At 41.3% G+C, this 27,253-nt stretch overlaps 2 protein-coding genes across 2 annotated transcripts in view; both read left to right on the top strand.

Annotated features, from left to right (window-relative positions):
- The first annotated feature begins 136 nt into the window (after positions 1-136).
- Positions 137-14,805, top strand: fkbp14.L (FKBP prolyl isomerase 14 L homeolog). Its single transcript, NM_001092871.1, is given in 4 exon segments — positions 137-360; positions 7,641-7,792; positions 13,247-13,374; positions 14,130-14,805. Coding segments are annotated over 4 exon segments (621 nt in total). The 5' UTR covers positions 137-178; the 3' UTR covers positions 14,289-14,805.
- Positions 14,806-20,691: 5,886 nt separating this feature from the next.
- Positions 20,692-27,253, top strand: part of scrn1.L (secernin 1 L homeolog) — a 31,072-nt gene continuing 24,510 nt past the window's right edge. Inside the window, exon 1 of the mRNA XM_041565453.1 lies at positions 20,692-20,787. The gene's annotated coding sequence lies outside the window, so the exon portion shown is untranslated. The remainder of the gene's footprint in view (positions 20,788-27,253) is intronic.

Raw genomic sequence — 27,253 nt, 5'->3', positions numbered from 1 at the left:
ATCCGAGACGCCTTGGAATTAAAGGGCCAGCAGCTAGCGGAGAATAGCGGGATTGCGTTGCTGGTGCCACGTACTTTGGGTCTGGGGTTTAAATGGTGTGTGAGTGGTTGGGCTGCTCCTGGGCATTCTTGCACTAGTCTCGCTGGTTCATTACTATATAGTTCATTAAATAGCGATGATGCTCGTGCTGGTGGCGTTGCTGTTCGCCTGTGCCAGTGGGGCGCTCATCCCTGAGCCGGAGGTGCAGATCCAGGTCTTGGAGAAACCATTCATCTGCCGGAGGAAGAGTAAGAACGGGGATCTGTTGCTGGTCCATGCGGAAGGATTCCTGGAGAAGAACGGCTCGCGCTTTCATTCAACGTGAGTCCTTTCTGTCTGATCCTCGGGTTCCGTGTTCCGTGTCTGTACTGGGGTGGGTAATTTATTAAAGTCCGAATGTCAATAACTCGAGTTTTTTTTAAAGATAAAATCCTAATTTTTAGGGACGGACGGACGAGTTTTTCCATGTTTATAGTTTATTATACCCCAAGGATGGGGAAAAAGCCTGAATCTCAGACCTGCTTTGGTTGTATATAAGTCAATGGGAGAGTGTGATGTGCGGGTTGGGATATCCCTGACCCTACCTTAGCCCGTCCGCATCCGACTTCTGGGTTTCTTTTTCATAGACCCGCGCCGCCCTGCCAATAACGTCACAAAAGGGACGGGGTGAGCAGGCGCATGGTCTATAAAAGATGTACCCGGAATTCGGAAAGCCGGCATTTGACGGGGCGGGCGTGGAGAGCAAAAGAAGAGCTCAACCGAAGTTTGGTAAACCCGCAGGTATCGGGCCGGCCTGCACATCACTAGTCCCTATCCTATTTGGAATTTTCTGCGGTCTGTGCTGGAATTAGCCCAAAAAAACTTTTCAGGCAAAAATCTGAAAAATTCAGGCTTTTCGGGGGAAAAAGCCTGAAAAAATAGAGCGATTCGCTCAATTTTATTGTGTTTTTCCGCCAATCCGATTAAATCGTGCTTTTTAAATAATAAATAAGGTCAAAATGTGGATTCTAGTTTGCTGACTTTTTTTTTTAAAATAAGATTATCAGCAAATAAGGCTCTTATGATAAATAAGGCCCTTATGATAAATAAGGCCCTTAATGTTGTGTAGGTGGACGCTACTGTATATGTATCTCTTCCTTTTTTTTTTTTTTTTTTACAAACCATAATATAGTGAATAAAGTGCCCCCTCTTGTAATATATAAGGATATTGTAAGTTACCAAGGAGTTACATGACCATATAAAAACACAAGGCTGAGTGGTTTTTATACAGGTCATGGAACTCCAAGGTGACTTCTAATATCCTCATAGTTGGCAACAGGGGGTACTTTATTTATTATATACACACATTTCAATGTGTCATGTGATAGAAATCACATCACTAAGGATGTTCATATCGTTATATTCTAATATTCAGAATTCTGTAAGTGATGTAATAAACAAACACATTCAAACTGTTGTTTGCAGAGTATGGTTCAGCTATCCCTGAAACCCTCCCTTTCAGCATTCCTATCAGTCCCTTTACATTCCCCAGGCACTGAATGGCAGTTGTACTATATAAGTATACTAGCTGCTGTGGTATAACGTGAAGCCCATGCATTCCACAATATATGTCTGTGTGTGTGTCCTGACTGGCAATCTGCCTGTTCTGGCAAATGGGACTTCTTCGCTCATAGGAGTCTGCTTGTTCTAAAATGTAAATCAAGGACAGGCCCCAGGGCCATATTTTCAGTCCCTGTTCTGCCTTTCATCCTGCTTCAATTTAGCTGTTTCCTACCTAGCACGACCCTGCCTGCCCCAACCTCACTGCCCAATTAATTACAAGATGTTGGACCACAGGATCCCAACTGTCAGCAAGAGGAGCACTAAGTTTGAATGTGTGGGCTTTGGATATCCTGAAGAACCCGTGTGATGTACTGGTGCATATATAAACAAGTAGGCCAGTCCTTCCCTGACATATGGATCTCTGGTTGTGCCTGAAAACAGGGAGTGGGTCAGAACAGATCAGTTTGGATGAGTGTGGCTTTGCAGGACCAGTCCCATGAGGCCTGAGTGTAAAGAGCAAGAAAGTTCACTGGCACACAGGTGATGTTGGCAGGGTGAAATCCTTGCTTTAGATTTATTTAGTGCGGCATGCCGCACTAAATAAATCTAAAGCAAGGGTTTCACCCTGCCAGCTTCACCGGTGTGCCAGTGAACTTTCTTGCTCTGTATTGTTGATGGGTTGCCGATACCCATTTTGCTGAGCACCAGGGACTCGTTTCTTCAGGAGGGCCAGGGTGTGTGTCTGCATTTGGATATCTTCCTCAAGGCCTGCATGTAAAGCCCAGAGCCTGCCATTTTAACTGAAGGAACAGATGCTATCCTAAGGTTCAAAGGTGAGCAGCCTTTTCAGAAGGGGGAGTTCTGTTTTTGGGATTTGTTTGTGATGTTTGTTGAGTAGGTCATGGCCAGGACTGCATTTATATATTGGGCATATACGGGCCTGGTTAGGGCTACACTTGGCAAAGTAACATTTTTTAATGTATCCCCATGACCACTAAGGTTACATTATGTAGTGCTATGACCCCTGACGCCATCTGGTGGAAAGCAGCACTAGCAGTCAAAGTGCTCCATTGGGTGCTAGTATATGTTATGGGAGCTAAACTTCACTGCTTTGAAAAAGTCATGTGGGTGAGGGTGCTGCTCTGAGAGGTTTTCAGCACATAGTGGGGTGAATCTTGCTGAGGGCACTATTGGGTTCTTCTGTTGCATGGGACACACAAAGATGGGCAGTTGCTTGTGAGCGGTCTCACCTGGATGGGCATATAAGGGATAATTCACAACACTGAATATAGCAATGTATGCTAAAGCATACTGAATAGCTGCATCATACTTGATTTAGTAGGTTACAGTAAAACATCTTGAGTTTTTCAGGGGTCCAGAAAAAAATGATGTAAAATCAGGGACATTCCTAATGTATTATACATTTGGAGCGGGGGCACACAACAGTTGTAAAATAGAAAACAAAATATAAAAGTGAGGTTTCACTGTATATGAGCTTTATTATTATGATTTAGCGATAAGGGGACACAAATATGCTCTTTACTCTGCCACTTCCTTATTATGGTCTAGATCTAGTAAGGCACCAGAGCAGTTTCCCATAGCAACCAGTTTGATCTTTGCTTTAACTTCCAAACTGTTTTTTGGCTGAACTGAATTTTGGCACCTACAGCAATATAACCTCACTATTAATTTTTATTGAAGAAATGAAACTGTTTATAAATATAGATCACTGCAGTTTTAAACCCACAGAAAGTGGTGCTGAGTGCAAGCGCATGACTTGCATACATGTGGGCTGCTTTGATTTTTGTTTTTTGCCAGGGTTGCATTTTAGTTTGTTGCTAGAGAAGAACGTTCCCCTACGTAGGGTGTGGAAAATGGCAAACACTCTTCTTAATTCTCCTGCCACTGACCCACTTACACCGGTATGGAACAACCGAGATTACCCCCTCCTGTTAAAACTAGGCCCGATGAGTCTGTGGTCGGACCGTGGCGTGCATACGTTAGGTGATGTGTGGCTTGATGGCAAAGCAATTTCTTTTGCGCAATTAAAGGACCAATTTCAGGTTCCACATACCCAATGGCTGACCTTTCACAAGCTCAGCCGTGCTCTCAATGCCACACACAAAAACCATGACTTATCGCTATCCACGCACCCCATTTTGCTGTACATTAAGAGAGGGCATACGAAAGGTCTGGTCACAGTGCTATATGCTAAGTTGCTACAAGAAGTACACAAAAACAACCTAGATGGGCTACGGTCAAAATGGGAAGTAGATGTGGGCACCATCTTGGATGAGGAGTGGCAGGAAGCGCAGGAATCCCCTCAGTTAGTATCCCCCAACCATAGATTACGGCTAATTCAACTGTATATTCTCCATAGGGCTTACTACACCCCTGTCAGACTTCATTATATTAGTGCCAGCACCCCGGATGTTTGCACTAGATGTGCTTTGGAAAAGGGGACTTTGTTGCACATGCTGTGGAGCTGTAATAAGCTCTCTACATACTGGAGGAAAATTCTCGACACATTAGATGCGGTGCTCCAGGTGACCATTACCAGGTTGCCAAAGGTGTGCATCCTGGCCATAATTCAAGACTTGAAGCTGACTCATCATCAGTCACTTTTCCTTCTTGAAGCCTTACTACTAGCTAAAAGGTTAATTACTCAGAATTGGAGAGCGGTGGCTCCTCCTACCTTCTCTTCCTGGAAAGCAATAATGCAGGATACCTGTAACACTGAATGCTTAATGTACCTAAAAAGGGGAGTCCCCATCAAATTTCAAAAAATTTGGGGTCCCTGGACCGACCTTTACCCCCAACACCCAAGACAACTTCTAGCAGGTTAATCTGTCAGGTCTCAGGGAAGGTGGCAGATGTAATAATACAGATGTGAACTGTTGTGCCTAGTAGTGATGGCGATGGTTGTATTTTCTGCAATATTTTTTGTCTATGACATGTAACTTGTGATACATTGTTCTTCCTTGTTTTGATTTTATTTTGTAAACTGCTACTTTTATACACTCAATAAACTACCCGAATTTAAAAAAAAAAAAGAGAAGAACGTTCGGCTGCTGTGACCTGGCCACCCTATGTCTGGGTGCTTTTAGAGGAGTTCCAACAACCCATCCAGTGACTGTAGGGGCCCCAGGTACAACCTTACCGTCAGGCAGGTTATAACATTGTGTACCTGCACATTAATAGTAGCAGAGAGATGCACATATCAATTCATTGATTAACTTTGGTGCATCCCTCAAATTCAAGCTTTAAAGGGGTTGTTCACCTTTGAAATAACTTTTAGTATGATGTAGAGCGTGATACTCTGAGATAATTTGCAATTGGTTTTCATTTTTTCTTATTGAAGGTTTTTGAGTTATTTAGCTTTTTATTCAGCAGTTCTTCAATTTGCATTTTAAGCAATCTGGTAACTAGGGCCCACATTACCCTAGCAACCATGCATTGATTTGAATAGGAGAGGATCTGAATAGAAGGATCAGTAATAAAAAGTAGCAATAACAATACGTTTGTAGCCTTACAGAGCATTTGTTTTTTAGAAGGGTACAGCGACGCCCATTTGAAAGCTGCAAAGAATCAGAAGAAAAAGAGAAATAACTATAAAAAATAAATAAATAATGAAAACCAATTGAAAATTTGTTTAGAATTGGCCGTTCTATAACATTATAAAAGTTACCTTAAAGGTGAACCACCTCTTGAACTGCCCTGGGTTCATAGATGAGATGAGGCTGTTACACTGCATCCAGGTGAGACCGCTCACAAGCAAGAGCCATATCTAAAAGAGAGGGCAACAGAACATATAAGTTGGCAGACAGGTGTAGGGTGAGGGCAGATTTCTGGTGGCTGGGAGGAAGGTACTCAACCTGAAAATCAGGCTCATATAGTTACTTATAAAAGCTCAGTGTACATGTCAGAAAGGGGTGAGTGAGAACTTGGGGGAACTGTGGATTGTTATAATCCAAGAGGACCAAGATCAAATACCTCAAGGGTAGTGGTAAAAGTCCAAAAACCACAGGGCTTTCATTTGTCATCAATTCACAACACACACAACAAAGCCATGCAGACAAAAAGTTTGAGTTTGCATTTGAGCAGTAATCCCATGCCAGGATTTCAGCGTGTTACTGAGCATTCACCCACCTTTCATATCTTGGGGTTGATTTAATTGGGAATTGAAAGGCAATCGCTTTCTCAAATGTGGAGCTTTCGCAAATAATTGTTAGGATCCAGAATGAAGCAACCCACCCCTTTCTCCTACACAAACACACCATTTGCAACATGCCCTCTTCACCTCTGCCTCATTCGATATAGTGGACGCTCTATTACTCTCTATTCTAACATATTCTAAATGACTAAAGGCCTGCTTTTTTTTTATTTTATAATTATCCCCAACCCATTGGGCACAGGGTGGGGGGAAACGGGTCAAAGGCATGACCCATTGATTACAAGGCACCTGGCCCCCTTTTTAACAGCTTATATGTAAATAATTATTTATTTTATCTGTTAGATTGGAATTTACACATAATAATCCCCTTTAATTTATTGTCTAAATGCTAAAAAAAATATATTAATATAATAACATATCCTAATCCCCCCCCACACCCCAATCATCCTTTATTATCTCCCATTTCCTCTCTATAAATCCTTGAAGTCTAACAAATATATATAAATGTTTTCTTATCCTCATACCCCCAATTCTTTCATCCTTTCCCCACAAACCCTTATTCCTTTAATTTTTATCTTCTCTCTATAAAGCCTAAAATTTAACAGTTAATAATATAATAAAACTTCAGAACTACATTTGTTTTTTTTTATACCTGATGTCTCTATATAGTAATCCCTTATCTAAATAAGCAAACATTATAGGGCCTAGGACATCCCCCCACCTTCAAAATACTTCTCAGTGGATGTCTGTCTGTGGCCAACATTATGGGCTGCTGCCACCTACAGTCCGAAATTTAAAATCTATGCAAAATAAGTTTCAGCCTCTGGACCCATATGACCAGTGCAGTGGCTAGATAGAGATGTATATATATCAACCTACAATGCCTCTTTGACAAATCCTTAGCCTGGCGGCTTCACAACAATTTACACTTCTAGTCATGTACATTGAAAGATTTAACACCTTCCTCAATGAAAATCATGATACCATTGTAACTGGATCTCGTATATGTGAGTTTCAGCCCACACCTTACTTAAGTTCAGTGGAACCATTGTGATTGAATATGTGCAACTTTACTACCCTCAAGGGTTTAAATGCCTGTGAATTCCCTACCACATCAGTTGAACTGAAGAAGCCACACTTATGAGTGGTGAAGCGTTTTCAAGGGGAAATAAACCTTCTATGAGCGAGGTCACACGTGGCTTTTTTTATGTTTCGTTTTTTTAAAAAAAAAACGCAGTCAAGCGTAAATACACCAATAAAAACCAACAGGCATGATAATATGCGTTTTTAAGCCTGTAGTATTCTTTTCCCAACATGCATTTCTGTTTTTCCTCATTTCCCACAATTCCATTTTGAAGAATTTTGTAAATGTGGGGAAAAAAAGGCAAGTGTAAAAGCAATTTACATGCAAGATGTAGCAGTACTGGTCGTCAATATACATAATTACATTACCAGCATACAAAGCCGCAAATACATATATGCACAATTAATCTCGTGAAAGTTTGGCCACCGTATTGAAAATATGCAGCGTAATTCAGCTAAATCTATTTCCAAACCTGTGGATCCCATAGAGTTCAATAATATGGTGTTTCCTCTGCGTATTGGCTTTTCTGCTGAAATACGCAAATTCTGGCGTTGCGTGGTGGACGTTGGCTCGCAAGTACACCGTGGGAATTGTTATAGGTCGTATTCCATCATTTTCAGTAGGACTTCAGTTTGTGCGTATTTACACACGGCTGCACATTTTTAAAAACGCAATGTAAAAACGGCATGTGTGACCTCACCCTAAATGTCCAGTTGTCTTTGCCTTAATTCTACTAGAAACTGTATATCATGACCGGGATAAATGAGAATCTTCATAGATCTGTGTCTTTATATCTTGCAGTTACAAGGACAACAATGGGCAACCTGTGTGGTTTACACTTGGAATGAAAGAAGTTATTAAAGGGTGGGATAAAGGCCTCCAGGACATGTGTGTTGGAGAGAAAAGAAAATTGATTGTGCCCTCAGCTCTCGGTTACGGAAAAGAAGGGAAAGGTAACTGCATTTTCTAGCTTCACTCTCTTTCTCAGCTGCAAATACATAAGATCTTTTCTTGGTTGGGATAATCATTGGATTGCCATAGGTTTCTCTTTTGTCTGCAGTTAGGAAACATTGCAAACCCCCATTTATTCTCCTTTATCGTTGCTTCTGTCAAGCTGTCCTCATTTTCATTTTGTGTCCATTATTCTTTTTTAAGGTCTAGTCCACACGAGGAGATTCGGGGAGAACTGCCTCAGCGTTTTTTCCCATAGGCTACAATGAAAAGTCGCCTGCACTAATCCCCTAACTCATCCCACTTTTGTCCCCCCGCCTTCTTTTCTGCTATCCAGTGCTTTGTTTTCTTTTTATATATCTCTTTAATGCCCATGATTTAGCAGAAAGCAGCATATTTAAAAGCAGAGTGTATAAAATGTTCCGTTCTAAATAAAGAATGAATTTATCATGTATCCTCTGGCCCTGTTGAGGGCCCCTTGCATGAGGTGGGCCCTAGACTGTTTCCTATCTGCCTAATGGGTAATCTGTCCCTGCATATTTATGCAAAATAGGTAATGTTCCCAAAAATTCAGTTAACGTTTGGTAAGATTCTTTAATATGCCACTTAATTTGGTATAAACTGTGTGTTGCTTAAGTATTCATTTTGGCAGTATAGTTTTCCCTTTAACGATTGGTCACTAGTGTTGTCAAAGTGGGGGCAGTTCAAATACGGATCTATAAATTAGGAGGTGCGCCAGGTTAGGGGCGGGTTGAATTTTTCTCAACCCACACATTACTAGTGACCAATCATTAAAGGAAGACTATACCCCCAAAATGAATGCTTAAAGATAGCTTATATTTAAAATGAAGTGGCATATTAAAGAATCTTACCAAACTGGTGTGTGTGTATATTTAAATAAATATTGCACTTTTATATCTCGTGCCTTAAACCACTATTTTGTGATGGTCTGTGTGTTGCCTCAGATCACCTGACCAGAAATAATGAAACAGGAAGAAGTGTGGAAGCAAGACAGAACTCTGTCTGGTAATTGGCTCATGTGACCTAACATGTATGGTTTGTTTGTGTGCACTGTGGATCCTAGGATCCCAAGGGGCTGCCCTTATTTTTTTTCAAATGTACGATTACCCAATGGCATATACTACAAAAAAAGTATATTCATATGAAAATGTTTTATTCAATATATTTTTAGAGACCTACATTGTTTGGTGGGTATAGTTTTCCTTTAAGTGAAACTCTGTCCTGGCTCACCCAGATTATGTAACAGTAGTGCATGATTCCTCTGTATTTTCTTCCCTTTTCCACACTTTAAATGCTAGAACATGTAATGGAATCTACTAACTTGTTTATCTGTTTTATGCTGAATTAGAAGTGGGTTGCTTTCCTGCATGAATGATCTTCTAGAAAAGCACCAACTCTCACTCAGAACTAATGCACACCCGTTTCCCTCACTTACTTTCCATCTGCACTGGTTATAACTGGTAAGACTCTACTTATATATTACATTTGGCTTGCGTTGCACCTTAAACAAAAGGACTAATATACTAATGTATTCCAATAGAGACTGTTAGGGCATGCAATATTGGATGTACAGTTGCATTCAGGGTGAAAACTCCACTTACACCTCTTTAAAGGAATTGTTCAGTATAAAAACTGTGTAAATAGGCTGTGCAAAATAAAAAATGTTTCTAATATAGTTAGCCAAAAATGTAATGTATAAAGGCTTGAGTGACTGGATGTCTAACATAATAGCCAGAACACTACTTCCTGCTTTGCATCTCTCTTGGTTTCCACTGATTGGTTACCAGGCAGTAACTAACGATCATTGACTTGAGGGGGGGGGTCACATGGGTCATAACTATTTGCTTTTGAATCTGAGCTGAATGTTAAGGGTCACTTGCAAACTCACTGAACAGTTATGTCCCATGTGCCCCCCCCCCTTAAAGTTGCTGACTAACTCGGTGTTAGAGAGCTGAAAAGCAGGAAGTTGTGTTCTTTTACACATCCAGGTACTCCAGTCTTTATAGACTGCGTTTTTGGCTAACTATATTAGAAACATTTTTTATTTGCACAGCCGATCTGCACCCGGGCCCGACACTGCATAGTTACGTTACTGTCACTGGCTAAGGACAGAGGTAGTTGTTATAATTGGGCTGAATTTGCAGCAGAACAGAGTTGGCATTGTTCAGACACAGCGCGCGGTCACTGATTTTGAAGAACATTCCTGCCTTTTTCACTGAATGAATAGGCCTCATTTAACTGGGGAGTCCCACTGACTTCAACTCTCTCATTGCAGCTCTCTCTTCTACATCATTAGAGGGAGCTCAGGAAATATAGCTTCTGGGTTTGTTTTGTGACCCTGTGTGCAGCTTTATTTAAGGGGGCATATATAAGCCTCGACATTTCCAAAAAAACTGTTCTAATCACTAAACCATATCCATGTTACCACAATAACTTTTAAGACCATGTCCACATTAATTATGGTAGCACACCAAAAAACCAAATTGTTGGTGTTCATACCTCCCGACTGTCCCGTTTTTCGCAGGACAGTCCTGATTTTCACAGCTCATCCTGCAGTCCTGGATTGTTACAGAAATGTCCCAAGTTTCTCTTTGATCTTCTGCACTGACACCAGAAAAAGATTCAAAGTTTCTGAAACTTGATTAAATAAGGATTTTTGGCAGAGAGGTCAGAATACACTGCACCTGCACTGAAATACACTTGTAACTATTTTTAAGATGAGCAGTTCTCTTGGGAGAACTGAGACTTTCAGCTTAAAGGAGAACCAAACCCTTTTTATTAAAATCCCCTACCCTACATAGACCCCCCTCCCTGCTCCCCCCAGCCTTTGACCCTGGGTAAATGCCCCTAACTCTTTACTTAGCCCTCATTGCAGATTCAGGGCATCAGAGATTGCGCCAACTGCACATGCACTGACACGCCGCTCTCTTCCTGAAGATTACCGAAGAGAAGCAGATGGCGCCCGTGAACTCTGATGCCCTGAATCTGCAACGAGGGGTAAGTAAAGAGTTAGGGGCATTTACCAGGGTAACATCTAGGCTGGGGGGGGGAGCAGGAAGGTGTTCTATGTAGGGGATTTTATTAAAAAGGGTTTAGTTCTCCTTTAAAGGGCAATTTACCTTCATTAGCAAAACTGTAATACCACATAAAATATGACCCTAAAAGCCCCAAAAAATGTTTCCAAACTTTCCATAATATGCCAGATTTTGTAAACTGGACATGGTATTTAGGGTGTGTGGCCACAAAATGGGCATGGTCAAAAGTCACAAAGGGACAGATCTTTTTGTCCCTTTCTGTTATTATAATGTTGGGAGGTGTGCATGATGTTCACTGCAGGGATATCATTCTTATGTGAAAAAAGTTTGTCATCACAGCAACCCCCAGCACATCTTAGGGGCCCCTAACTACAATTTCCAAATGCTAACCGCCCTCCAGAACAAACCCCTACCAGGCTCCTGTCCCATAGGGGGCATAAGGCAGGCACAGTATGGCACACCCTGGGAGCATAGGGACAGGCAGAGTATGGCGCACACACATACAGGGAGCATAGGGCAGGCAGAATACAGTAGGAGACAGGGAAACCCATCGGGCCACTCTAAGATGATCAGTTCATACTGTGCTACAAACCGTGAAACATTTCTGGTACCCCTCCAGCAGTTTATATGAGATGTGAACAATGTCGCCAAGTTCAGTCTGTGTCTGTGAACAGTCCAGGGCTTTAGGGGTTGAACAAAAGAGGCGTTACAGGTGTGAACAATGCAATTTACTATCTGAATTTGAGGTGTTAACGATGCAGGCACGGCCGGATTTAAAGTTGCTGCTCCACTAGTCCGTCCCCCACTCACAACCTATCCGACCCCCTGCGTTTGCACCTGACCAGACAGCCCTCCCCTGCTCCCACCCACCCCCAACACTCACAATAGTCTCCCTTTGATGCTTCTGGCCCTGCTCGATAGCTTCCTTTGGTGGGTGGAGGATTTAAACCGTTGTTTCAAATTCCCACCCACCCCCAATGTTTGCAGCCCTAGCAGGGCCGGAACTAGGGGTAGGCAAAGTAGGCACGTACATCCTCTGTTGCCTACCCCAAGTCCGGTTCCCTTCTCTTGCCGACTTTTCGCGATTTGTGCGCTTCTGCCCAGCGTGGCCCGGCACTGAGCCCTAGGCCCGGGCCTTTGTTGCCTGAATGCAGTTAATCTCCGTACAGACACCTTTTTAAAGATTACACAAGGTAAACTGTCACAGTAGGTAGATTTTTATGTGGGGGGCGCTTGCCGCCAATTTGACAGCACTGCTATAGATCATAGATGAGCAACCAGCAGCCATCCAGATGTTTTAAACTACAACACTTTGCATCCAAAACTGATGCGTTGAGTTGGGACAGACAGGTTGGCAAAACAGTCATGTTTAGAAACTTTAAGTAACAATTACTTGCAACAGTAGACCAATTGGTGAACAATTTTTAACCTAAAACTCAGATTTTTACCTGAAAACTCTGAAAACCTCGGGTATTGCACGAAACCCAGCGCACATCAAAAAATCATTGGAATTTCTCCCATTGACTTCTCTGCAACCTCGACAGGTCTGAGATGCAGAATTTTCAGATTTGGACTTTTCCATCCTCTGGTATAATAAATTCATGATTTTAGTGAGTGTCCGTATCACTTAAATGATTCCCTTCGCTCTATGGGGCAAATTCACTAAGGCGCGAAGCGCCGAACGCTAGCGTTAATTCGCTAGCGTTTGGCATTTTCGCTACTGCGCAAATTCACTAACGAACGCTGGCGTAGTTTCGCTAGTGTTACTTCGCAACCTTACGCCAGGCGAATCTTCGCTAGCGACGAAACTACGCAAATTCACTAACTTGCGCAGTGTAGCGAACGCTACCTTTTACGCTAGATTTCCTTCGCCACCTCAGACCTGGCGAAGCGCAATAGAGTAGATAGGGATTGTTTCAAAAAAAGTCAAAAATTTTTCTAAGTCCCAAAAAACGCTGGCGTGTTTTCTACATGATGGCTGAAAAAGATCGAAAAAATTTTTGGGGCTCCCCTTCCTCCCCCCTACATTTCCTGACTCATGGCAAGTTACCTAGACAGTGGCCACATGTGTAGGGCAAAATAAAATTTTTATTTACAGATCTGAAGGTTTTCTAGGCATTTGTAGTGCAGATACGTGTTCCTCCATTGAAATTTGAATTTCGCGCCGTATGCAAATTAGCCTTCGCTAGCGCAACTTCGCTTTATATAGCGAAACAACGCTAGCGCAACTTCGCAACCTTACGCTACCCCTGTGCGCAACTTCGGATTTTAGTGAATTTGCGGAGCCCTGGCGAAACTTCGCATTTTAGTGAATTTGCCCCTATGTGTGATGCAAGTTCAGGAAACCAGATTATAGGATTTGTTTACCATCAGGCATCAAACAAACTTTATTTTTTGTAGGAAAAATCCCTCCAGAAAGTACACTTATTTTCCAAATTGACCTCATGGAAATTAGAAATGGACCAAGATCTCACGAGTCATTCCAAGAAATGGACCTTAATGATGACTGGAAATTATCTAAAGAAGAGGTGAATTTTTTATTATATATAAATATATTTTTTATTATGTTTTTTTTTTTTTATCTCATTTTCGTGTGTGTATATTTTATATATATGTATATGTATATGTATGTATATGTGTGTGTGTGTGTGCAATAGTGATGTGTGGGTCGGTCTGGTTTGGGCCAGCTGCTGCATCAAGTCTTCGGGGCAGGTTCGTGTTGAGTGGTTCTTTCCACTCTCCCCACCGCGACCTAACCCTTCCAGCTTCCGGCTCCTCCATTTATAGATTTGTGCCTGCCCGCCCCTTTTGTGACGTGGGGGCGGGCGTATGTATTTAAATGGAGGATCCGAGCCAGGTCGGGTTGAGTAGCGGTTTTGGGTCAGCGAGTCCGGGTAGGGTCTTCTGATTAGACCCGTGCAGGTCTCTAAACATGAGCTCATATCAAAAGGGTATTTTTTTTTTCCCCCTTTAACATGAGCCCTTTTATCTAATAGCAAAGAAAATGTGTTTTATCAAGGATACAACTCTCCCTAATTGATATTCAAGCTGGAAATCCAGGAGTATCTAATAGAAATAATTGCCATTCTTCCAGAGCCTTCCCCGGTGGGCCTTTATGCTGGGTCCCACCAGAAGCTGCTCTGGGCCAGCCCCACAATTTGGAAACAGCCCAGTCCCTGAGACTAATTTAATTTATCAGTTGAGAATTTAATAGACTTTTATAATCTGCTTCTGCTGTTTGTGCTGGTACTGTATAACTTTATTACACTTTTCTCCTACCAAGGTAAAGGCGTATTTGAAAAATGAATTCAGTAAGCACGGAACTGATGTCAATGAGACCCATCATGAGGTTTTAGTTGAAAGCATATTTGAAAAAGAAGATGAAGACAGCGATGGATTCATATCTGCTAGAGAATTCACATATGTTCATGATGAGCTCTAAGTGTTTTTTTTATATTTTGGTTGGTCAGATTCCAAGTACAGTAGAACTCAGAAGTGATGATTGGTACTGAAGCCTAATATTAATTGTGCCCATGAGTTACTTGAATCAAAGTTTACAAATTGCATGGATGGAAGCAATGACTATATCATCAAAGCCTTGGTTCATGTGCTTATGGGTTGAATTATTAATTAATGAATTTTGCTGTAGCACGATTACGATTGATAGTTTTTTATCTTCCACAAATGCCAATTTATTTAAAAAGTCTATCACATGACCGTGTCTTGCAGTGTATGTCCAGCTCTGCTCACTTGTTTCAATTACATTTATTTTACTAACCGTTCTTAAAAGCCAAACCAATTAGAAGCTGACTAATTTTTTAATTGATAAACATATATGGGTTGAAAAATAAAATGTCCGCTTTCTTGTTTTAGATTTTTTGTTTTTTTTATATATCCACAATTTGTTTAGTCCGGTTTTACAAAATTATTTGAAATAAAGTAGCGAACAGTGAAATATATTACATTTCTAGATTTGTCATTCTATAACGAGAAAGCTAGGTGCTGTTATGGAATGCCCAAGCCTACAATTCAGCCCATGGTTGGATCTTCTGCATGGCCAGATACCTTTTCTTAGGAGGTGGGTCTAATGGAAGGGTGTAGGCCCTTGCCTTCTTGTAGGTGTTCCCATTGTTTACTGATTATGGATCTAGTTTTTATTAGATCTACCACCACTACAGCACTGAAACGGTTCCTTTATAATTTTCTCTTCGAATGGATATATTTCTGAAAAATAAACCTCTTAAGTTGAGCACATTTCCCTCACCCAAATGGCATTATGTGTACTGCATACATCCCCTTCATTTGCCAGTGCCATTACATTCCCTAAAACAAATTATCACTGCATTTATATCTGCAAACTGCACATACATTTCATTCAATTGAAGAATGCAGGCATAAACAGGTGTTTACTATGATGACAAGTTCTGCTAGGATTGAGCACTGTAATGGTTACTCTGAGCTCAGGATAGCGGGGTTAGGATTTAAAAATAGGATCAGAGCAGAGTTTCTATGGGAACCAGAAATGCCATCTCTTCATTGGCTGCTAGACTGGAGTGTGTGTGTTTATCAATCTGAGTTGAGAAGAACTGAGCATGCTCATGAGCCAACAGCCAAAGGAAATTCCTGAGGGAGGGGGCAGAGTGGGTTAGAGGAGGAGAAGAAGGAATCCTACGTGATTAAGGGGATGCTGCAACCTTACTATTAACCTGCTTAGAACAACCAGAGTGGCAAGTAATTACAGATTTCAAAGAGGCTCTTCAGTCATTACATTTTTGTGTGGGCGGTTTACATGTCCTTCAAAGGAGCAGATTTATTTATTTCAAGGGTCGAATTTTGAGTTCATGGGAGTTTGTAAAAACTTCCATGAATTTTAAAAAAATGACCAATTGGAATTTTAAAAAAACAAATAGAATTTTTCAAATTCGTGTGAATAGGATCGACCCGCAAACTCGAATCGAGTTCAAAACTAATTTGAATCAAATTCGATTCAAGCTTTTTCACCAAAAAAAAAAAAATTGATTTTCATGATGTCTCCAAACCACTCCAAGTTGATTCCAGGATATCCCTCAAAGGCTAAAACAGCAATTTGGCGTGTTTTTTTTTTTTTTTTTTTTTGGAAAATAGTAAAATTCGAATTCTTAAAAGTCCAGTACATGATAAATTTCAAAATTCAGATTTTTTTTTTTAAAAAAAAAAAAAACTTGAATCCAATTTTAACTATTCCCTAGTCAAATTACACTAAAATAAACTTAAAAAATCGAATTTTCACTTCGACCCTTGATAAATCTGCCCCTAAGAGTTGTGAGTACCAGCGTGCCAGGGCAATGACAAACTAGGAGATCCACATTAAAATTTCGCTACCAGGGGCAGCAAATCTTCCCTGAAAATGACTCTTTGTTTATGTTGCCCTTGATCCTAATACTTATCTGGTATGCAGACACAGAACTCTTGCACAGTGTGTTTGTATGTGCATCTATTGCATGTGCACCCTCAGACCCACCACTTGCAGCAATTGAATGCTTGGACATGCGGTTAGGGTGCACTACTCAACCGCATTATATTCAGTAGTTGCTCAGTTCAGCATACTTTAACATAATATTAAGGTTAAGGCATGCTGGGTACTGTAGTCCAGCAACATCAATGTTTGATTCTTAAATTAATATTGCCCAATAATTCTTCTTAATTTTTTATTGAAGATTTTAGGCTGTAGAATTCTCATTGGTAGTTTTGATTTGTCAACCCCCTGACTTTGCCTGCCATTTGCATTAAACACTGTTGGATATATTTTTTTAACCTAACATTAGTACCTAAATTAATATTTGTGCCGTGGAAAATCGGTGTATGATCAAAATAGTCTTTTTTTTAGTATAAATATACAAGATATACAAGACATCTTCTAAATTCCGCATTAGGCCAGATTTTGGGATTTTTCAGTTAATGAAATAAAAAAATCCCGAAAGAGAATTGTCCTGACTCATGCAAATAGAGCTCAGCACAAAGTGTTGCACAGAATTACCATTCAGTATAATGGAAAAAGTGGAGTCATGTTGCCTAGTGCAGAGGTAAGTGCTTTCATTACATCATTTTCCGGCATTTTGTCTTGGCTACTTTTTCCAGGGCATGCTCAGATCAGCTGCCAGTGATCCTTCTGCTCAGAAACATAAAATAGGCACATGCGTTTTATTATATTCACATGCAAGTTGGCGGTGAGGAATAGGGCATGCAGGGCCGGATTTACCCTCCTTGCCCCCCTAGGCCCAGCTACTGTGCCGCCCCCCCCCCCCCGCACGCATTTTCTGGATGCGAATCTTTTTCCAATCAGGACATTTATGCAAAAGTGGATCAGATGGATCAACTAGTAGTTAGGCTTGTTTGAGATATATCTATGTATATTCTCTATATATAGACACCTTTTTATACATAGATGCAAAGAGAGATGTGTCCCTTGTTTTGATAAGTTTGTCAATTGTGCTACAGTGGGCAGCCGCAGCATCAGTTAAATATTTATTATAAAATAAAAAAGTCAAATCTTGGCAGCATCATAATCTTTGTAGTTCCTATTTCTCAGCAGACATTATCCCTTATAATACATGAGTGATACTCCGAGTTCCCTGTATAACTCAGCCTGCAGCCTTGTGTCTTTATATGGTCACAGAACAACCCCTCAGTGACTTCTAATATCCTTATCATTTACAGTAGGAGGTACATTATCCCTTATAATACATGAGTGATACTCAAGAGTTCCCTGTATAACTCACCCTGCAGCCTTGTGTCTTTATATGGTCACAGAACCCCTCAGTGACTTCTAATATCCTTATCATTTACAGTAGGGGGTACTTTATCTCTTATAATACATGAGTGATACTCCGAGTTCCCTGTGTAACTCAGCCTGCAGCCTTGTGCCTTTATATGGTCACAGAACAACCCCTCAGTGACTCCTAATATCCTTATCATTTACAGTAGGGGGTACATTATCCCTTATAATACATGAGTGATACTCCGAGTTCCCTGTATAACTTAGCCTGCAGCCTTGTGCCTTTATATGGTTACTGGACCCCTCAGTGACTTCTAATATCCTTATCATTTACAGTAGGGGGTACATTATCCCTTATAATACATGATGATACTCCGAGTTCCCTGTATAACTCAGCCTGCAGCCTTGTGCCTTTATATGGTCACAGAACAACCCCGTCAGTAACTTCTAATATCCTTATCATTTACAGTAGGGGGTACATTATCCATTATAATACATAAGTGATACTCAGAGTTCCCTGTATAACTCAGCCTGCAGCCTTGTGCCTTTATATGGCCATAGAACCCCTCAGTGACTTCTAATATCCTTATCATTTACAGTAGGGGGTACATTATCCCTTATAATAAAAGGGCAGCCAAGTATGGAGGTTTACTTTGAAAGCAGCTAGTAAGTTGCAGGTAAAACCTAGTCCCTTTGTAAAATGTATAATGAAGCAATAGAATTCTTAATGAATCAGATGAAAATTAAGCGTAGGACTGGCCAGATATGGGATGACCCTGTTTTGTTTAAAGGGTAAGGCATTTTTTAGTAGCAGTATGCACAAAATGTCGCTGTCTTAAATATATTGATAATGGGTTGAGTGCAGAGGACTCTTGTGTTTGTCTATATGTATTTTGTGGTCACAGCCTCATTGCACCCCCGCCTATTGGTTTTAAAAAATAGTGGTGAGCACAACTTTCCCTTGTTTGTTATACATTATCCCTTATAATACAAGAACTGAAATGGTTTTCATTTTGTAGGAAGCAGGAAAGGGACATAAAAAAATCTGTAACAGGTTTAGACGTTAGAACACTTGTGATTCTGCACCTCCAGCAAATCTGCAAGTTGACTATGACATATTTCTCTACATGGCCGATATACGGCAGATCTGCAGGGGAAATATTAAATGTACATACCAGGAACAGATCACCTTGCTGGGACACACGCAGTACAGCAGAGGCAGCAGCAGCACGAGCACAGAGAGGAGTGGGAGGGGGCGGAGCCACAGCGGGAGATAGGCTGGAGGAGCGGTCCTAAAGCCAGCCGGATCTATCAGGAGCAGCCGACTTACACAAGATGTTAGGGGGCGCCTTCTTGCCGCCCCTAACATCTTGCCGCCCTAGGCCCGGGCCTAGGGGGCCTTTCCCTAAATCCGGGCCTGAGGGCATGCATAACCATAGCTTGTGAAAAAAGTGGCATCTTTTGAAAATGTGTTTCATTTTGTGATTATTACATATTAAAATTAGTTAGATTCACTTAGGTTTTTAGTAAATCCTTCTCAGTTTCTCAGTGATAGAAATTAAGAGAACATAGCACATGCCAACACAGCTTTAGATGAAGCCCGCCCTTTTTGTGACGTCATCGGCAAGGCAGGTCGGCGCGGGTCTATAAAACCGGAGCCCGGAAGCGGGTGCGGGTTGGAGCAGGGCGGGTTAGGGTCGGGTGCGGGTCAGGGAAACCCTGACCCGCACATCACTAATCTCTGGAGTATGAGCAACTTTTGTATTGATTCTAACAGCTGCCTGTAATGAAACCCAGAGAGTTCGAGTTTATCTCAATATTTTCTGCTACAAACTCCGATCAAATCTGCTCTGGTTTTTTCCGCTTATTTATTATTACATTTTTCCCGAAAAGGGAAAAAAAAAATCAGAGTTTCACGATTTTTACAGATTTTTCAATCCGATTTTCAAATAAATTATTGGTGGCCAAAATTGGTAGCCAGGGCCCCCCCCCACATTATGAGAAAATTGGTGGCCAGGGCCCCTTAAACGTCCATGCCTTCCCGAAGTCAGCAGCTCTCAGAAAGATGGGGGGCCCAGCTAATCAAGTAAGTGTGGCGTGGCCGGGCCCCCCTTACCCTCGGGCCCCCTACAGCATTTATTATTATTAATAAATTATTGGTATTTCTCCCATTGACGTATATGCAAAGTCGACAGGTCTGAGATGCCGGATTTTCAGATTCTGACTTTTCCATCCTCGGGGTTTAATAAATTGCGAAAAATTCGTGATTTTTTTTAAAAGTCTGATTTTATAAAAAAAATTCCGTGTTTTTTGCATTCGGAATTTAGTAAATAACCCCCATATAAAATAGAAAGTTATTGGAAAAAGTTGTTATTTCTGGTGATCTATCTGAAAACAACTAGTTTGAAGGTGAATTACCCCATTAAGCTCACCTTTACTTCAGGCAGTCCCCATAAGGCATAAGCCAGCTACGGTCTGGTTATGTTTTGCAGTTGGGATGTCCCTACTTCCATGTTCCTGGTAGTCCAATAGTTGGTCAGGGTTCCCTAGTCTATAAAAAGCCAAGTCACCATGTGATTGGCCTCTTTCTTTGAACCCCATTTGCTGGAGGGATGGTTTGTGCCAGAAGAGCCTGAGGTGTAGGAAGGCCTCAGTAGGAGACAGTGTTAAAAGAAATGTGCAGTAGCCCAGGTTAGTAGTGAGAGGTAGGATATATATAGCTAGCTGAGCAGTGTAATGCCCAATGTAATGCTATCTTAAACATTATACACACTCTAATGTAGTGTTTCACTGTACTGCTGTAATGAGATTTTTTTTTTTTAAAAAAAAAATTAGTTATTTAAAAAAAACATTATATAGCATATTATGATTTATCTCTGTGACCTGTAAGTGTTTATGAATTAGCCTTAAAACATATAAGCAAATGGATATATTGATTTGGTCTAAAAAAAAAAAAAAGAACCATTGTACAGTGCACAGAAATAATCCTTCCATGAAATGATTCCCCAGCAGTAGCTTAGAGATCTATTTATAACAGCATCTTGGCATCCAAGATACCAAACTCACAGGCGTTCTCCTTCGCGCCTGCAAAGCATTCTGGTCCCTAGGTGGGGAATGAAAAATGCAGCTGTCACCTGAGACCAGTCTGTACATTAGCAGTGAGAAACAAGGCACCGGGGCTCATCAGGTAAGACTAGAGGCAGAAAAGAATTGTATATGCTATAGAATTCTATAAAACAGACATTTTCCTGTAACTGTTCAGTCCAAGGGTTTTAGGGTAAGTATATCAGCCTTAAAATTTATTTTACAAGGAAGTTCAACGTTTTCATTCTTTGTTCTTTATTTTATTTTGTCTTCAGTTTGAAGACATTTATCAAAGAGTTCCATTTAGCAAAGCAACTATGTAGTAGTAAGTGGCAGATTGAAATGCTGGAAGAAGAACCGCAGATTACCGAAGCAGCTGAAGATGAACTCCACTGGACAGAATCTGCACTGAGGGGTAAGTAATGAGTAAGGGGCATTTAGCAAAGGTACCATCTAAGCTGGGGGAGCAGGGAGGGGGGTCTATGTAGGGTAGGGGATTTTAGTAGCAAGGGTTTATTTCTCCCTCCGCAATATTGCTCAAAAAAATTCCCCAGCTCTCCAGGGCCTAAAACAACATTATGGGGAGAGAATGTTAAAATATGAAGCATTGGCATAAGGGAAAGACAGACATGGGGAGGTTTAAAGAGAAGACATGTAAAATAGTGGGGAAGAGGAGAGAATAGTACATGGAGAAATGGGGAAATGAGAGATGGAAAAGGAGAAAAGATCGGCACATAGGAAAATAATAGTTTAGAATGGCATATAGGGAAAGGATGAAAAGTAGCAGAGAATGGCACTTTGTTAAAGGAGGGACCACCATACAAGGCCACAATCAGAAACTTTGGGACCTTGGACAAGTTAATTATCTGGGTCCCCCACCCTATGACCACAAGCGCCTAATTTTGGATCATAATCAGCTAGCAGGTAGGTAGGTTTTGTCGAACAAGAGGTTGCACATGATGGATGTGTGGATTTGTGTGTGTGTGATTTTTTTTAAAGCACAGCTACTATAATATATACAGTTAAGTTTGGTTTAAAAAAAAGTCCATCAAAAACTTTCGGCCCATTTCAGTGCTAAACATTGATCTTAAACTGTTGGCCAAAATTGTGGCAAACAGGGTAAGCCTGTTTATTGGTGATCTGATTCATAAGGACCAGGCCGGGTTCATTCCGCATAGGCAGGTGACCGATAACATCCGCAGGGTCATTGACCTGGTTCACTTTAGCAAAACGACCGCTACTCCTTCCATGCTCCTATCGTTGGACCTAGAAAAGGCCTTCGATACAGTCTCCTGGCGTTATTTGGTCCAGACTATCCAATCATATAGCTTCCCTCCTGAATTTCTTAATGTTATCCAAGCCCTATATCACTCCCCCAGAGCGCGTGTACGACACTTAGGCTTTCTGTCCGCACCGTTTCCTATTAAGAGGGGCACCCGTCAGGGGTGTCCTCTTTCCCCTCTCTTGTTTGCCCTCATTATTGAACCCCTGGCAATTCATATTCGGCAACACGTTGACATCCATGGTCTTCAGATAGGTGAGATTCATCATAAATGTGTCCTCTATGCTGATGACTTATTACTGTTGGTTTCCAAGCCTATGACATCTCTCCCATATTTATATACTCTACTCTCTGAGTTTGGCTCAGTCTCTGGTCTGAAGGTTAATTCCCAAAAATCCGAAGCGCTGAACATTAATCTCCCTCCCCATACTCAAAAGCTGCTGGAGATTAACTTTGGATTTCACTGGCAACCTAAAAGCATAAAATATTTGGGGGTTCAGATCACTCCAGAATATAGTAGCCTATCCCAAGCCAATTATCCGGGGACAATTAAACGACTGTTCTCCATGTTACGTTCTTGGGAACCCTTGCAGTTATCCTGGTTAGGGAAAGTACATGCCCTGAAAATGACAGTCCTCCCCCATCTGTTGTATTTGTTTCGCACACTTCCAGTTAACCCCCCTATGACTACTCTACTTAAACTGCAGTCTCAATGCCTAAAATTTGTATGGGGTGGTAAACGGTCTAGGCTGAGGGCAAGCATAGCCTACCGGAATCGGACTAAGGGTGGCTTGGGGATTCCTAGTCTTAGGGCCTATTATATTGCGGCTCAGCTGGCTCAAATGGTGGAATGGCATACCCAGAGTACTTCCCCTCTTTGGACACAGTTAGAGCAAAGCTCGGTGGGGGGCACTCTTCTCAGCAATTTAATGTGGATTGGGGCCTCCTCTGACCCCACTTATTGCCCCACGGTGAACCATTCCCTGCAAGTGTGGAAGTCGGCTTCTACCAAATACCCATTAGGGTCGGCCCACCGTCCTGTGTTATCTTTCCTGAACAATCCTGACTTCCCTCCGGGCAGGGAGGGGGGTGCCTTCTCTTGGTGGCAGGACAATGGCCTTTTAGCTCTGCATCAGCTCACCAGGGATCATGTGTTTCTGTCTTGCCAAACACTCCAAGAGAAATTCCATATGCCTATCACTGAATCATTTAGATATGCCCAAATACGCCACTATTTTCTCTCCCTAACGGGGAACATTTTGCGGGACTTGCCTGCACCCACAATGTTTGAACACTTATGCCTGCACTCCATCCCATATAAAGGGGCCATATCTAGAATTTATGATGTCTTAATACACCAGACGCCTGTTAAAGATTTGATTTTTGTTAAGCAGTGGGAGCAAGACCTTCGTCTCTGCTTGGAGGAGGATGCTTGGCTGGACATGTTGCGGGACATGTCTCGGTGTTCCCCTAGTATTTTGGTACAGGAAACTTCTCAAAAGGTGGTCACTAGGTGGTATTTAGTTCCCGAAAAGCTTGCGAAATGGTACCCCACCTCCTCTCCGGTGTGCTTTAGGGGTTGCGGGCAGACTGGTTCCTTTATTCATATTTGGTGGCATTGTCCTAAGGCTGTCCGGTTTTGGACCAGGGTCTATACGATGGTAACTAGCATCACTGGGCTTATACTTAGGAAATCCCCTCTGGAAGCTCTGCTACATGGACGAGTGCCAGGTGGGAACAAATGGGTTCGGCAGCTAGTAGGCCGTATATTTACGGCGGCCAAACAGACTATTGCCAAGGCTTGGAAAACCAACTCTTTAAATTTACAGGAGGTGAAACACAGACTAGATACCTATATGTCTATGGAAAGGCTTTCATCACTAGCCAGGGGTGACTTGCGCTCTTTTCACAAGCTCTGGGGCCCCTGGATTCAATATAGAGGGCTATCAGCACTAGGTTAGCTATGGGTACGTTAGGTGGCTTGTACCCTAGATTTGCCATTTGCCTTTTTTCCCCAAGACACACCTATATTCTTATGTGATCATATTCTTCACTGAATATGCACCCCCTATGGATACGTTCTTTGGTTTCTGTTTTTACTACTTCTGTCTATTCTTTCCTGTCTAACTAAGGTTGGTGTCCTATTTTCCTCATTGTTGACTGCAATAATTGTGATCTGTATCTTTGCATTATAGAAGCTGTTTTTTTTTTTTTTTTTTTTACATGCAATGCATTACTGTCTGTAAGACTTTTTATGGAAAATAGGTGTACTGGCTGTAATTTGATTTTCTTCTGTTTCTTTTTCTTTGTAAAACAAAATAAAAATATTGAAAAAAAAAAAAAAAAAAGTCCATCAAGTTTAACCCTTCCAAATAAACCCCAGTGCACCTATATACACACACTCACACTGACCCCTCCATGCACCTAAACTACTTCAGTACCCTCACCGTGAAGAAGAACCACCAATGCTGCTTCAAGTGAAAGTTCTGTTCCTCTAGTTTTAAGGGGTGGTCTCTGGTGCATGGGGAAAAAAAGAACCTCCTCTATCTGTCTATCTATAATGTCCTCTAATGTACTTAATGTACAATCATGTCCCCTCGCAAGCATCTTTTTCCTAGAGAAAACAATCCCAGACTTAAATCTTTCATCTCCTTTATCAATTTAGTTGCACATCTTTGCACTCTCTCCATACAAACTCACCAATTTTTACTGAAAAGCAGAGGGGTAACTATTGAAGAAACAGACCCTACAACTGTTGCCTCAGTCACACTGCTCCTCCTTCTGATTGGTTGATATTCATTTACGTAAGCTCTTACAGAAGTAGATCATGTTTTATAGGAGAATATCTCACAAGCTTTGGGCTACTTGAGTCATTTACATCACAAGGAACAGAGATGATAATTGTTATTGGAAATCTATGAATTTCCATTGATTCCAGGCCCCTTTTGAAAAATCTCATTATCAGAGCAAGCTGCCTCGCTGTGTTTGGTGGATGGATTTTCATTCTCAGCAACTTTGGTGCACATTTACACCAAACACCAATAAGAAACACCACATTCACAACCCTCAGTTTCAAATATTAACATTTTTGATATAGAATTTCAGTTGTTCTGCTGAATTATTTGCTGTGATTTTACTCTTCTGGAAAGTGTGACTGCATTATGTTGCAACTTTTTACATAACATGCCTTAATGTTCTAGCTTTGCAAAAGTTTAAATCACAATAAGAATAAAAACCTTCTACTACAATGGGCAGAGATGGGGTTGGAGAGGGATCCTTAGTCATTGGCAGTGATGCCCATTTACTGGATAGTGATGAAACAGGTATGGGACCTGTTATCCAGAATGCTCAGGACCTGATGTTTTCCGGATAACTTAAGTCCACTAGAAAATCATGTAAACATCAAATAAACCCAGTACACTGATTTTACTTCCAATAAGGATTAATTATATCTCAGTTTGGATCAAGTACAAGCTACTGTTTTATTATTACACAGAAAAAGGAAATACATTTTTATTTTAAATGAAGTCAGATATGGATATAGTGGAATAGAGAGAGTGAAAAGGGGAATAGTGGAAAACTCAAAATTGTCAAGGAGGATGGTTGAGGGTACAGACCAAAAGGGCTTAAAAACAGAGACAAAAGGAAAGCAGAATAGAGAAGAGGAGAAAATATATGAAATAGGAATTCAAATAAATGGGAAAAAAGAAGGTAAACAATGAATAGAACATATAAGCAGAACTGAAAGGGTGAAAAGAGCATAAACTTAAACACAGTGTTGGGAGCAGGTATTTTTGCTATCTTCTAGGGATGCACCGAATTCAGGATTTGGCCTTTTTCAGCAGGATTCGGATTAGGCCGAATCCTTCTGCCCGTCCGAACAGAATCCGAATCCGAATGACTTTTTGTCACAAAACAAGGAAGTAAAAAATGGTTTCCCCTTCCCACCCCTAATTTGAATATGCAAATTAGGGTTCAGATTCAGTTCGGTATTTGTCCGAATGTTTCACAAAGGAAAAGTGGATTCAGTGCATCCCTACTATCTTCATTTAAAGAGTTAATTCACCTTTAAATTAACTTTACTTTACTGAATTATTTAGTTTATCTAAGTTAACTTACCTATGGGTATAATAGTATTTATTTTAGAATTCTTTATGTTTCCTCGATAGTTCTTTATATGGACCTTCTCCTGTTTACTTGTCTGGCAGATGTATAGTTTCCCACAAGGGCATGTACACAACTCCTGCAGTTTTCTTTTTGTTTTGTTTAGAATGCTGCATAGTGTTTTAATACTGTGACCGTTGGTAGAATGTTGTACCATTTCACCCTGCTGCTTCAGGACAACAGATACGGCTTATGTAGGGAAAAGTGCTCGTACTTTGTTAGGTGTACCCTTAAGGGTTAGGCCACACTGGGCGATTTCCGAAGTCACACGAAGTTGACTCGGAAAATGAATTGCTGCATGTGATTAGCACTGGCATTTTTTCATTTTAGCCGGTGCAGAGTCAGGGAAGGCATTTGGGGAGATTGGTCGCCGCAAAGACAAGGCGATTAGTCGCCAGTAGGGTTGCCACCTTTTATATATTTTTTTTACCGGCTGCTGGGGGCGGGGCCTCAAAAGGGGCGGGCGTGATGTCAAAAGGGGCGGGGCCACGCGACGGAGACCCGCGGACACTAGAAGAGGCAAAGAAAAAGGTAAGTTGCAGGGGATTGGGGGCAGGCCGAGGGCTCCTTTTGATCGTATTACAAATTTACCGGCAGCTACATTGCCGGTAAATTTGTAATACCGGCCTCGGCCTTGGCCAGGCCGGTAAAATACCGGCCGGGTGACAACCCTAGTCGCCAGGCGACCAAATCTCTGCAAAACGCCCAGTGTGGCCATACCCTAAAAAGGTTTTTCACCTTCCAACACTTTTTTTCAGTTCAGTTACTTTCAGATATTTTCAGTGACCTTCTATTTTCTATTTGTGACAGTTTTTCTAATATTGAAGTGTAAAGTTAAATTTTTCAGCTTCTTGTATGTAATACATTAGGTGATACATTTCTTATCTTTGTCCCTATCTGGGTTTCATTAAAGGCAGTTGTTAGCATTGATAAAATAGTTGTTAATATTCCTCAGATACTGCTGAGAAATGTATCAACTAAATGTAGCAAGTTTTAACAGTTCAGAATCTGCACCTGAATTACTGAGCTGCCAGACTGAAACCCCGGCAAGAGGAACATTAAAGGGGATGTTCACCTTTTAGTTAAATTTTAGTAAGATGTAGAGAGTGATATTCTGAGACAA

The sequence above is a fragment of the Xenopus laevis genome, chromosome 6L (assembly GCF_017654675.1).
Source record: "Xenopus laevis strain J_2021 chromosome 6L, Xenopus_laevis_v10.1, whole genome shotgun sequence".
NCBI classification, from domain to species: domain Eukaryota; kingdom Metazoa; phylum Chordata; class Amphibia; order Anura; family Pipidae; genus Xenopus; species Xenopus laevis.
This window is presented reverse-complemented; position numbering and strand designations above follow the sequence as displayed.